The sequence below is a fragment of the Amborella trichopoda genome, chromosome 11 (genome assembly GCF_054954075.1).
Source record: "Amborella trichopoda isolate Santa Cruz 75 chromosome 11, AtrichopodaSantaCruz75HAP2 v2.0, whole genome shotgun sequence".
Classification (NCBI taxonomy): Eukaryota; Viridiplantae; Streptophyta; class Magnoliopsida; order Amborellales; family Amborellaceae; genus Amborella; species Amborella trichopoda.
Window position 1 is genome coordinate 20,035,534 of NC_142346.1, and position 12,419 is coordinate 20,047,952.

At 45.0% G+C, this 12,419-nt stretch overlaps 1 protein-coding gene across 1 annotated transcript; it reads left to right on the forward strand.

Moving 5' to 3' along the window:
* The first annotated feature begins 6,247 nt into the window (after positions 1-6,247).
* Positions 6,248-7,003, forward strand: LOC148779792 (uncharacterized). The gene has a single exon (XM_088850598.1). The coding sequence runs from the start codon at positions 6,248-6,250 to the stop codon at positions 7,001-7,003; it is 756 nt and encodes a 251-aa protein (XP_088706724.1).
* Positions 7,004-12,419: the final 5,416 nt, after the last annotated feature.

Here is a 12,419-nt window from a genome sequence, read left to right on the forward strand (position 1 = left end):
TTTCAAACGACATGGCTCGCCAGGGAATGAGAGTGGTAAAGATCTCCCAAACATCAAATTGGCTCATCAGGGAGTGAGAGCCTCATAAGATCTCTCAAGTTTCAACATCAATACTAACAAGAGTCCTTGAGGGTGAGGGTGAGGACGATGACCAAAAGATCCCTCCAAAATTCTAAAGACCATCATAAAGGCACGAAACTGACGAAGTTAGGGTCTAACCTGCCACAGGCTTCAGGGTATGCATTGCCAAAATCCCCTAACCTACATGGGCCCAAAGTTTTGGGCAGGTCAGAAGCCCCCTAATTGACCTCACTAGATGGGATCCCCTAGTCTACATGGGCCTAGAGTTTTGGTCAAGTTAGAAGCCCCCTACTGGACCCCACTAGATGGGACCTAAAGAGATACCCAGAGCATCAAAATTAAACTTAGTGTAGCAGCGAACAATGCCGACCAAAGGTTCATAGCATTGGCCTTCAGGTTCTTTTCAAGGAGGTCCCTAAAAAGGCCTCACACTTCAAAATCACAAATAGTCCCTAGAGCGTGAGGACTTCAACAAGATCCTTAAAACTTCCTGAATGATTGCACTTCTTGATTCTCTCAAAGCACAACATTTGATGGGGCATGCTGTTGGAAGATATTTTTCATCAACATGGGCCCGCGCTCAATGAAGGCCTAGCAAATAGTGGAAGTTCCGTCAGTCTCATAATAGATCTTCATGAGGTCTCTCAAAAGTCTCCTGCCAAGTTTTATCTCATTCTGATATGTCTAAGGCAATGCAGACTGAGAAACAGTTCTACAGAATCGGCCTCTAATAGCTTGAAACAAACCCTATAACTAAAGCTATAGTATTGGTGCCTCAACTTGCTATGGACCACCACCATTGCATCCGGCATTGTTGAAAACCCCTAGGGGGTCAAATTTCAGCTTAAACAGATGCTCTAGAAAAACTTTATAGGTAAAAGAATGAAACAAGAGGTGTCGCACACTATTCTTATGCAGCCCCTGCAACTCCACACCATTGAAGGGACAGTCACGAATAGTTATTTTTGATGCTCATATCTCACCCGTCTCAATTTGGATCATGTTCCAATTTGGTGAGCATGTTCATCGCATCAAGACGATCGATTCGATATGTGGCACGCCCCGTGACGATTCCCGAGCACGAAGAAAAACTAGAGAAAAGTTGTTGATCCGTGAAGAAAGTGCAGCAAATTCAGCAGCGTCATGCCTCGCTCGAGTGACAGAATCTCGCCGTTCGCGATCCCAATCGATGCGAGACTTATTCCATTGCATGCATAAGGTCTCGAGCCATCTCTGACAAGAACCCCGTACATGATGAACGGTCAGATTCTGCACATGAAGTCAACGAATCTTCAACAAATTCCATCGTTGAAATTTCAGATTCTGGCCAAAACTCCAAAGTTGCAAAACCTTCGTTTGCGCACAAAATTGAGCTGTGTTTATTGTCCTGCAATCGTAATGTCATGCTTAGTGTGATCCATCGAAGAAATCATAGAAAAACTTCAAAGAACGAGCACATTATCTATCCGAAGTTTCAAGAACCATTCAAATTTCAAGTAACATGATCGTGCATTAAAAACACGATCCATGGCTCGAAGGTGGTATCAAATTGATCGCCATGCCGATCCCTACAATAAAACAGTCATCTTTCGATCCACCGGGCATCAAAATGACCCTGGATCATCCATGCAAGATGACACAAGTTCTAGGGCAACACAGGGACTGTTCTGGAATTCCACAAATTATTAGGAAGGGGCAAATCTGTCATTTTTCCCCATATTTTCTAATTTATTTTAATTCAATTTAATCATACTTTCCAGCAATTAGGGTTGCTTTTGATCATCCACCCATGTTTGGGGGCACTTCTATATATACGTACCATCATTGTACTCACCAGATGACTCAACCTATCACAAAAGAGAGAGTTTTTACTTAATACAGTTTCTCTTTCTTCTTACTGTTGGGTCACGTTTGGAGACAGAGTAGGTGAGAGAAAATTTTAGACTGGTACCCTTAGGCTCAAGGTAAACCTTCTCTCTCTTCTTTTTCCTTTCTTTCCTCTCCCCTTCTCTCTCTTTCTCTCTTTCTTCTTCCACTTCTCTGTCTGAGCTCTCTTCAGAGGTCATGCATGACAGTGGCAATGTCGTGCATACCTCTCTCGTAGTCTCACAAGTCATGCATGGCGATGCCAGCCCCATGCGTGAACCTCTTTCTCTTTTGTTCTCTCTCTCTAGCGAGGCCTACAGACGGCGTTGCTCATCGTCATACACAAGCGTATCCTCGGCATCTCAGCAAGGAACACGGGTAGCGATGCCTATTTCTGTATGCTAGGGCTTCACCCCATCGCGTGACTATTGCAAGTAGTGATGTCTATCGTCATCTGTAAAAGGTCGCAACAATCCTTGTCGCCATGTGCAGGCTCCTTCCACACCTCTCTTCATTCATCGTCATCCGTAAATGGGTCGAAGCAATACTCATCACCGAGCGCAGGCTCCTTCCATGCCTCTTTGCGCCCATCGTCACACTCATCATGAGATATAATTGCCACATGACCTACGAGAGGTAATCGTTGTGTACCTCGTCCGGAGTTATCGCCATCCGCAAGGGACGTGTTGCCTCCTTGTGTTGCCAACGGCGATGCCCTTTGTCATTTGAGTTCTTCCTCCCACTACCGTCTCACTATCTTCTTTTCATTCTTTCCTCTTCTCACTTGGCTGAGGGTAGACTTAGCCAAGCACTGCCATATCGACCTCGGTTTCGAGTAATAGTATCGCCGTGTTGGTCTTGTGAACCATGCCTGTCTTGCTACCACTCTGAGTCGGTAACTTTCCCGTCGTCATGCTAGTCTCTCCTCTCCGTTAAGTTCTCTTCTCTTTTCTATCTCTAATTGAACTTTGCACTTCATCACTTTCTCATATGAACGTGCATTGGCCTAAGACAAGGGTGGGTCTCTTTGACCCACTAGTCTTGCAAATTAACCATATAAGTGTTGTGCAGAAAACAAGAGGATTGTAGGTCAAGGGAGGCAATTCCGAACTAGCTCAAACAACTGAGGGGATTTCTTCGTGATCTAAGAGGGCACGCACGCAAGACAATCTGAGTAAGTCGCGAACCCACTCTAAATTCCTCTCTTATTGCTTGGTATACCCGTCCTTGCTCTTGAGCAAGGTTCCGAGAGAGCAATCTCAAATCCTAGGTTCATTAGAAACCCGAGATACGCACTACCAGATCATCCAGATCAGGAAGCCGAGATCGAGGCACCTAACCAGTCGCCTGTGTTTTCATCCGTGTTCTTCTGTCACAATGGTGGAAGCCTATCGCCTTTTGTGTTCCTTCTCTCGCTTCCTTTCTGTCACACTGGCGGAAGCCTATCGCCTTTTGTGTTCCTTCTCTCGCTTCCTTTCTGTCACACTGGCGGAAGCACATTGCCGCATGTGTTCTTTCTTTCTCGTCTCTCTTTATGTCATAGCTAACACAAGCCTATTGCTCTCTGTGTTCTTGAGGAGCCTACTGTAGCCCTTGAAGGAAGCCACTTCATGAAGCTTGAGGAGATTTGTGAGTGGAGTTTGGAGAAACCATGAAGAACCAGGTAAGTGGGTTTAGTACCATGTATCACTTAAATTAATAGGGATCAAACTTGAGTAAATATAACGGGTGGAATGATAGAATGGTGTGTATGGGCATTGATGAGTTAAAATGAGCATTTGAATATTGTTAATGAACTTAATAAATGTATAGAATAATTTCTTTGTAAAACTTGCTTAATATTAATAAGGTATCGCACTGGACTTTACATTGGCTTGTGATATGGTACATCTTATGTGGAAGCATGCTAAAATTTGAAAAGGGGACAATTTCCCAGAACTGTGGGAGATTTTGCAATATACTTTCCAGTGACTAAACAGGGTCCAAATGGGCTAAAATCAATCTTAAATTAATATATACATGTCTAGTCTATGTTTTCTTTGTACATCATGTTCAAATTTCTTGTGGACCAAAATATATGCCCCAAAATGTCGGGGTATGTCATTGTTTACAGTCACTGAAATTTTCAGCGACTGTAACGTATTTTGTGCCGAGCTTTTGACCTATCAAACCATGTCCAAATACTTTAAAACTACCAGCATTTGAAAAATATATGAATGAGATTAAAACTACATGTTTGGAATATTTTGAAATTTCCCATAGATTAAAAGTTATGCCTCAAAATACGTGGGAAGGTCATTGTTCAGTGTTGCAGGAAAATTCCAGCAACTATCTCTCGCTTTATGCCAAGCTACCTATCAAATGATGCCCAAATCCCTTCAAATCACCACCATTTTAAATTTACGTGTGTAAACTTAAAGTCGTACGTCCAAGGAATTTTGAAATTCTCCTTAGATTGGGGGTTATGCCCCCGAGAAGAGGGATACATCACTGTCGCACGCCACAGAAAATTTGTGTTAGGCTTGTCTTCTGTTACCCTTTTTTTTGATTACTCACTAAGCAATTCAAGTGGCAATGTATCTCCTTTGATAAGTGATGAGTGTGAGTGCTATGTGTTAATTTTCATGTGATGAATATTGAATGTCATAGTGTTACGTGGATGATGTTATGCAGCTGTGAATTATGTGAAAATCGATAAATGTCATGTGATAGCTCTCACTTAATGGATGCCTTATGCTAAATTGTCATAATGGTACGTGACTGCTGGATTGTTCTGAATAAGACTCAACTTTTGCATAATGGAAATTTGGATTATTTGTCATAAGGCACTGATTCAGTATGAGTAAATTCAATGCTTGAGGATGTTATGACACTGTGATAATGCTTGCTACGCGATGGGACACCCATCGGTAGTGGGGACTACTATATTGAGAAAAGTGACGCCGGCTATGTCCCCTAACTTGTAAAATGATAGGATGGAGTTAGGAGAAAGTGAAATGGGAGGGTCGCACCCCTCAAGATTCATGAGATGAGACTAGTTACTTTTGCCTTGTAAGGTAAGTGCCTATCAAAATCCCCAACACGCGTTGGGGACCGTGTGCGTGTGAGTGTGAGGTCATTACGAAGTGGATTTCCCCACTTGTCATGGCTCTCCCTCTTGAGAGATGGCAGAGGTCTTAAGCAATGGGATTGGCTTAGCCTGATGGATAGGGCCTCTACTTCAGGAGTAGGTGGTAATATTTGAATGGTGAATCTGCATGCTGATGGTTGTGATAATCGATTGATAACTGACATTTGGATATGATGCTTGTAATTGATCTATTGGCCTGATTAATGATTTACATGATTGCTACACTATGACTCACTATAATTGAATGAACTGCTTATAATGCATTGGTAGACTCATTAATGATGCATAGTACTTAGATCCACTTACTGGGAGTTAGAGCTCATCTCACTATTTTCCCCTCCTAGTAGACTAATAGCGACAGATCTAGAGTCGGAAGCTCCGGCTTGCAGCTAGGGGTCGAAGCCAGTTACTTTTAAGAAGAAGTCCATATCTTGTATGTGGTCGGGCGGTTAGCCCTAAATTTTATTTTATTTAATATGTACCTTTGGGCTCTGGTGCCCCAGACTCAATTGTAATTTTTGGAAGGATTGTTATGAAGTGCCTTTTTGGATGAATGGGCTTCCCAATTGTTTTAATTATTCACATGTACTTGTATTTTTCAATTTAGTTGTTTCTATAGTTTCTATAGTTTGTTTTGATTACCAAGATAAAGGCGCTGAGCCCGGTCCGACCTGAGTGACATATGCTACCTCTGAGTCACGGACCCGCACTCGGCCACCCTCCGTCGCGTACGATAAGGGGTCTGGGGCAGAGTCATGACAGTTATGTTATCAAAGCAGCCAGGATAGGATTCTTGACCTAGGGAGTGTTAGATGAGTCTTGGAATAGTTTCAGAAAAGATTGGTGATTGGGTGCTCCAGTGACTAGGTTGAAGGTGCCGAGGGCTCGTACCCACAATGTGAGTTCCAGCAATGAGAATACCGAGGCGCTTGGTGAGTTCTATAGAACTCTGGGGGTGATGACCCAGGTGATGAAGGAGTCAATGCCAACCCAGTCTACCATTACCCCAGAGAAAAATGGCAATGGCTTAATCGAGAGGTATAGAAGGCTAACGCTCTCAACCTTTTTGGGGCAAGGAGGAGTGGAAAAGGCCGAAAGGTGGAAGAGACAAAAAATATCCTAGAAGTGTTTCACTGCTCGAATGAGTAGAAAGTTAGCTTAGGAGCTTTCATGCTAGAAGGAGAAGCCGAGCACCGGTGGGATTCAGTGAAAAAATCTTGGAGGGAGTCAGGGATCGAGACCACATGGGAAAATTTCCTAGCAGCCTTTGATGAGAAGTACTTCCCAAATTTTGTCAGGGAGAGAGAAGAAGTAGAATTTATTGAAATCCAGCAAGGAGGTACGACAGTGAAGCAATACGCCACCAGATTTGCAGAACTCTCTAGGTACACTCCCCAAATTATTAACACCGAGGCACAAAAGGCGGCTAAATTCGATAGGGGCATGCGGCCGGATATTAGAGGAAGAGTATTGTCGCCCAATTTGAAGTCGTACGCCCCATTGGTAGACCTCACCCTAAAGATTAAAAGGGACTACGAGGACAATAGATCAAGGAAGGAAGGAAAGATGAAGGTCGTATCATCGGGGAAGATTGGGAAGAAACCCCGACAATTCCCAAGAAGAGATCTTAGGGGAAGGCCTTACCAGCATAACCAGAGGGCTCAGAAGATTCTCCTGAGCAACATGGAGAATGATCGATGCCCGGTTTGTACTCATTGTGAGAAGGATAACCACACAACTGACGAGTGTTACAGGAAGCGAAACGTATGCCTCCTGTGTGGCAAGCCTGGTCACTGGGTTAGGGATTGCCCTATGCCAAAGGTAGAGGATCAATCGAAGACACAAGGGCTAGTGTTTGCCCTCACCGAAAAAGAAGCTAAGGGGCTCGAAGGCATTGCTCCGAGGCAGCCCCGGTTCCTCAAGTGAAATGGAAGCTGAACCAACTGAGGGCGCTGGCCATGCCCCATTTGTGGTGGAGAGTTTGATCCATGAAGAGACAGGTTCCCTTCCCATAATGCAAGAGAATGATCCATCATCTCCCCTAAAATTTTTCCTTGACATCCCAACTTCCCAAGATGAAGCTTAATAGAAAACAGATACTGTTGAGCCGCTGCAAGAGCTCGAGAAACCCATTGTCAAGATCGACCTTCAGAATAAGAAGGGGACCCTGCCATTGGCCACTTTCCTTTTGTCTTTCCCGGGATTCATCACTAAATCTTGGACACATGATGAACAACCATCTACTTGCGTTGGTCCTAATGATGCTACTTCCCTTGCTTGCTTCCCCCCAGGCATTGTTACCTCTGATGAGAACTCGTCACTCTCATATAAGGAAATCTGCTCCCCAGTACAGGATGAAACAAGCTTCACTTCCCAAGATGCTAGCCCTATTCATGTGGCCACTCCATGCCCTGAGAATGCCATGACTCCCTGCAAAGCTAATTGTCTGCTCTCCTCATGTCATGAATGCCGCATGTATCCTCTCAAGGATGATGATGGAGGCTTTCCATCCTATGAGAAGTTCAGGTTCTCTCTTAATTGTAAAGAGCCCTCAAGTATGGCTAGTGTTGAAACCGTTGTGATTGGTGAAGTATCAAAAGCTTATGAAGATGAGATTGTGTAGCTTAAGGTTACACTAACACAGTTACAAGCCGAGATGAGGTCGGAAGGTACTAAAGTCTCATAAAATTGAGTGTACCTCCTCGTCGCACCAAGCCCTATTTACCACCTTTCAAGCGCCGCTCTCGAACATTGAATCAATGCCATCACGTGATGAACTACTCCCACCCTCACGTCCTTCACTGACAGTCGCTTCACCATCTTTTCTTCAGAATGGGAACAGAGGACTAATAAAAGGTATGGTGGCTAAAGCATCGAAGAGATGCGATGCCTCAGTGACAGGATAGCTGAATCACTACCAGAAACCTCCCCCAACTTATGTTGATCGGACTCTATTGCCACAAGGAGATCAAAGACTCAATGTCCCCAAGAACAAAATCAAGCATTTCTCAGTAAAAATTCGTCACAAGAATTATTCCTTTAGCAAGCCCATGATCCCCAAGTTGTTTGAAACTCTCTTATCAAAGGGAGTGATCGAATTACAGACATGACAAAAACCCGCAAGGGCATCATGGGTAAAAATGTCAAAAAGAAAAAATGACGGACACGGTGTGCATCCCAAAGGCCATCATGGGTAAAATGTGTTAGGAAAAAGAAGACAAAGAAAAAGACGGGCATAGTGAAAACCCGCAAGGGCACTATGGGCAAAAGTTTCAAAATAAATAGGATGTGGTGAAACCCTTCGGGGCACTCACTCTCAAATGACAGGCGTGCTGACCTTGCCTTATGGGACAACACGAGTAAAAATGTCCCACATCCCTGTAGTAAGACATTAAACTACATGACATATAGTCCATTTGTACGACTATAAACTGCTTCCTGCTCCTACATGTCTCAATGGGGTTACCACATGACAGCCTCCTACACATCCCCTACTACATCCTTCTTCTCAAGCCCCCATTGAAAGGACACCACCTCTTCAAGGTGTCCTCCCTAATTAAGGTGTACCTCGATTGCAATTGTGAGGCTTCGAAGCAGAGCATGCAAGCATGCGCCTGCCTCTTGAAAAGGCAGATCGCAGTTCCAACTGTGAGGCTTCAAAGAGTAGCATGTAACCGTCAAAGCATGCCCCGCCTATATAGAGCCATATATCAAAGAGGTGTACCACAGTTCCAGCTGTGTGACTTCGAAGCAGAGCATGTAAACCATCAAAGGCATGCGATCACCTCTACAAAGCCATATCACAAAGAGGTGTACCACAGTTTCGATTGTGAGGCTTCAAAGCAAAGCATGCAAGTCATGCGCCCGCCTCTACAAAGCCAATATCCTAAAGAGGCATACCGCGGTCTCCACCGTGCTCCCCCATACCTAATCGGGCGCTTTCACCATCCATTACCTCAAGACTCTCCCGGCCTCCATTTTCCCAGTTGAGTCACACCACTCATAGCTCCCTTAAGCATCCATCATACACCTTAATTTCCCATGATCCCACTCCTTGTCATGCGTTCCCCTACCTCTACAACAGTCAAAAGTGGGTGAAGACCTTAAACTTTCCCCCAACACGTCCAACATGGGAGAGGACTTTTAAAACACCCCTTGGCAGCCTGTTCGGGGCACAAGACCTTAAAAGACTTTTCCCCATGAAGCCGGGTTGATTGGGGCAGCAGCTCCTAAGTCCAAGCCTAAGGTCCTTCGCAAGTCATCACTCGCATGCATCTCTCGTGCGCACGTCCCCGCAACCGCTGCTCGTGTTCCTTCTTCACCTCCATGTGTGTTCCTTACTGCCACGCATGTTCCTTCTTCACTACCACATGTATTCCTTATCGTTGCGCGTGCTCCTTCTTCACCACTGCGCATGCCCCACCATCGTGCATGCCTCACCGCCGAGCATGCTACCGTCAAGCATGTCACTGCCGAGCATGTCAACACCAAGCTTGGTATTATCGTGCATGCTTCATCATCGAGCATGCTACCACCGTGTGTCCCTCATCACCGAGCATGCTACCACCGTGTGTCCCTCATCACCGAGCATGCTATTGTCGTGCGCGTTCTCAAGACATGCTCTTCTACTGTTGAGCATGTAATCGCCATGCATGTCCCATCATTATCCCTAGTGGAGCTACATGCATGCCATTGCCTTTCACCCCCAGGAAGTCACACTCACCCCCTAATCCCCAGTGAAGTCTGCTTTCATTCGCCAACCCTCGTCAGGCCACCATCTCCATCTAAGCCCTCTGCTTCTATATGGCCTGAACCATTTTATCCCCAGGGAGTCGGATTGTCATCCATGCTTTTGTTCCTCGTGGAGCTTCACCTATATGGCAACCCACACAATGGTCTAGATGCACGACCCTAAACTGCATGATCCAAACTACACGACCTTAAATTGTAGCAAAGGTTTAGTTGCACGACCTTAAACTCCATGGTCCATGTTGCACGACTTTAAATTGCAAAAACATGGTCCAAGCTGTATGACCTTAAACTATAGTGCACATCATGACCGCATGATGTTAAACTGCTTTACCCAGGTCCAGGAGGCATGACCTTAAACACATCCCCCCTCATACGTGCACACCCCTTCTGCGTGTATCATTTTCATAACTCTCCAGTACATCCATTTTCCTTCATCACTAGCCATTATTCCTCAGTGAGTCTTACCCATGCTCACAAAATAACGACGAGCAATCCCATCATCCATACTCGTCGTTAGCTAGTGGGTCACCACTTTCCACCTTCCATACCAGTATCATCAATCCTTTGTAGGATCTTCATGCCACATCCCCAAAGTGAGGCAAACCACCATCATACTCACTCCATGGCCTCCATAGACTGTCATTTATCGCCGCCACGATCCAGCTGTATGACCTTAAACTATAGTATACATCCTGGTCGTATGGCGTTAAAAGGGCTTTGCACAGGTCTCGGAGGCATGACCATAAAATGCCTTCACAAAAAAGAAGAATAACGAGCGTGGAGTGTACCTAAACAAGGGAACATCATGAGTAAAAATGGCAGACTGGCATGGTCATGAAACTGTGAGTAAAAGAGTTCCATAAAATAAATATCCGGGGCACGGTGAAACTTAGAAAGGACATCATGCGTAAAAATGGAAGAGTAAGGATGCACATGGCCATAAGGTCATGAGTAAAAGAGCCCCAAAAAAAAAGGGGGTTGGTGAAATCCGTCTCTACGACGTCACTTCCCAAGTCCAAGTGAAAACCTGCAAAGGGCGCTTAGACAAAGAGAGCAGGTTGATACAACACTTCACCTCCATAGGCAGCTTTAGTCAACACTCCAGAGGAAAAAATCCCCGATACCAAAATCCCCCAATGTTGGGACCCAAAAATATCGTTCAACTGGGTGAGTAGACTTAAAAATCATCCCTGAACACCTCTCTTTCTTTCTCTTCTTCTCCCTCTTGGCATGTGTGACAGTGGCAGTGCCATACATGCCCCTCTTTCTCTCTTTCCTTCTTTGTTTCTCTCTATCTCTTTCTTTCCCTATCTCTCTTTCTCTTCTCTCTCTTGACATGCATGGGAGTGGCAGTGCCGTACATGGCCCTCTTTCTCTCTTTCCTTCTCTATTTCTCTCTATCTGTTTCTTTCCCTGCCTCTCTTTATCTTCTCTCTCTTAACGTGCATGGCAGTGGCAGTGCCATACATGCCCCTCTTTCTCTCTTTCCTTCTCTGTTTCTCTCTATCTCTTTCTTTCCCTGCCTCTCTTTCTCTTATCTCTCTTGACATGCGCGGCAGTTGCAGTACCATACATGCCCCTTTTTCTCTCTTTCCTTCTCTTCTCTCTCTTGACATGCGCGACAATGGTAGTTCCGTACATGCCGCCCTTCTCTCTTTCCTTCTCTGCCTCTCTTTCTCTTCTCTCTCTTGACATGTGCAGCAGTGGCAGTACCGTACATGCCCCTCTTTCTCTCTTTCCTTCTTTGCCTCTCTTTTTCTTTTCTCTCTTAATATGCGCGGTAGTGGCAACACCATACATGCCTCTCTTTCTCTAAACTTCTCTTCTTCTCTCTCTCGACATGTATGGAAGTCTTGCCTCTCTTTCTCTGTTCCCCTCTTCTTTTCTCTCTCGACATGCACGTTAGTGGCAGCGCCATGCATGCCTATCTATCTTCTTCTCTTCTTCTCTTTCTTGACATGCACGATAGTGGTAGGACCATGCATGCCTATCTTTCTCTCTACTTTCTCACTCCTCATCTCGTCCTATCTTCTCTTCTCCTTCGTCTCTTTCTCCCTTCTTCGGTGCTGGGTCAACATGTAGCCTAGTCATCATCCCTCTTCGGTGCTGGGTGAACACGTAGTCTAGTCATCATCCCTCGTCGGTACTAGGGGAACACGTAGCTCAGTCATCATTCTTCTTCGGTATTAGGTGAACACATAGCCCAGTCATCATTCTTCTTTAGTGCTGGGTGACACGTAGCCTAGTGATCATCACAAGGCCATCATAGGTATCGTTCGACAGGGTGAGGACTTAAAATACTAATCCCTCCAAACACGAAACAGTCCACGCGAGGGTGAGGATTTTGATAGGATCCCTCAAAAGTCGTTTCTCCCACAAAGTCTCCATGGATGGATCTACGAAAAATTCATCCATATGTCTGACCATTCTAGTTACAACATTACGTGGATATCTCCTCGGAGTTCACGTGGTCCTATGGCTAGGAAGAAAAAAGTAATAAAGCAGAAGGAAACTTTCCATATGTTGTCCTTCTCGCTTCTCTCAAAGCACAACATTCGACGGGGCAAGTTGTTTGAAGACATTTTTTAAC

Bases quoted from the DNA above. Each gene is read 5' to 3' on its own strand.
- LOC148779792 (XM_088850598.1), top strand. From the start codon at position 6,248: ATGCTAGAAGGAGAAGCCGAGCACCGGTGGGATTCAGTGAAAAAATCT.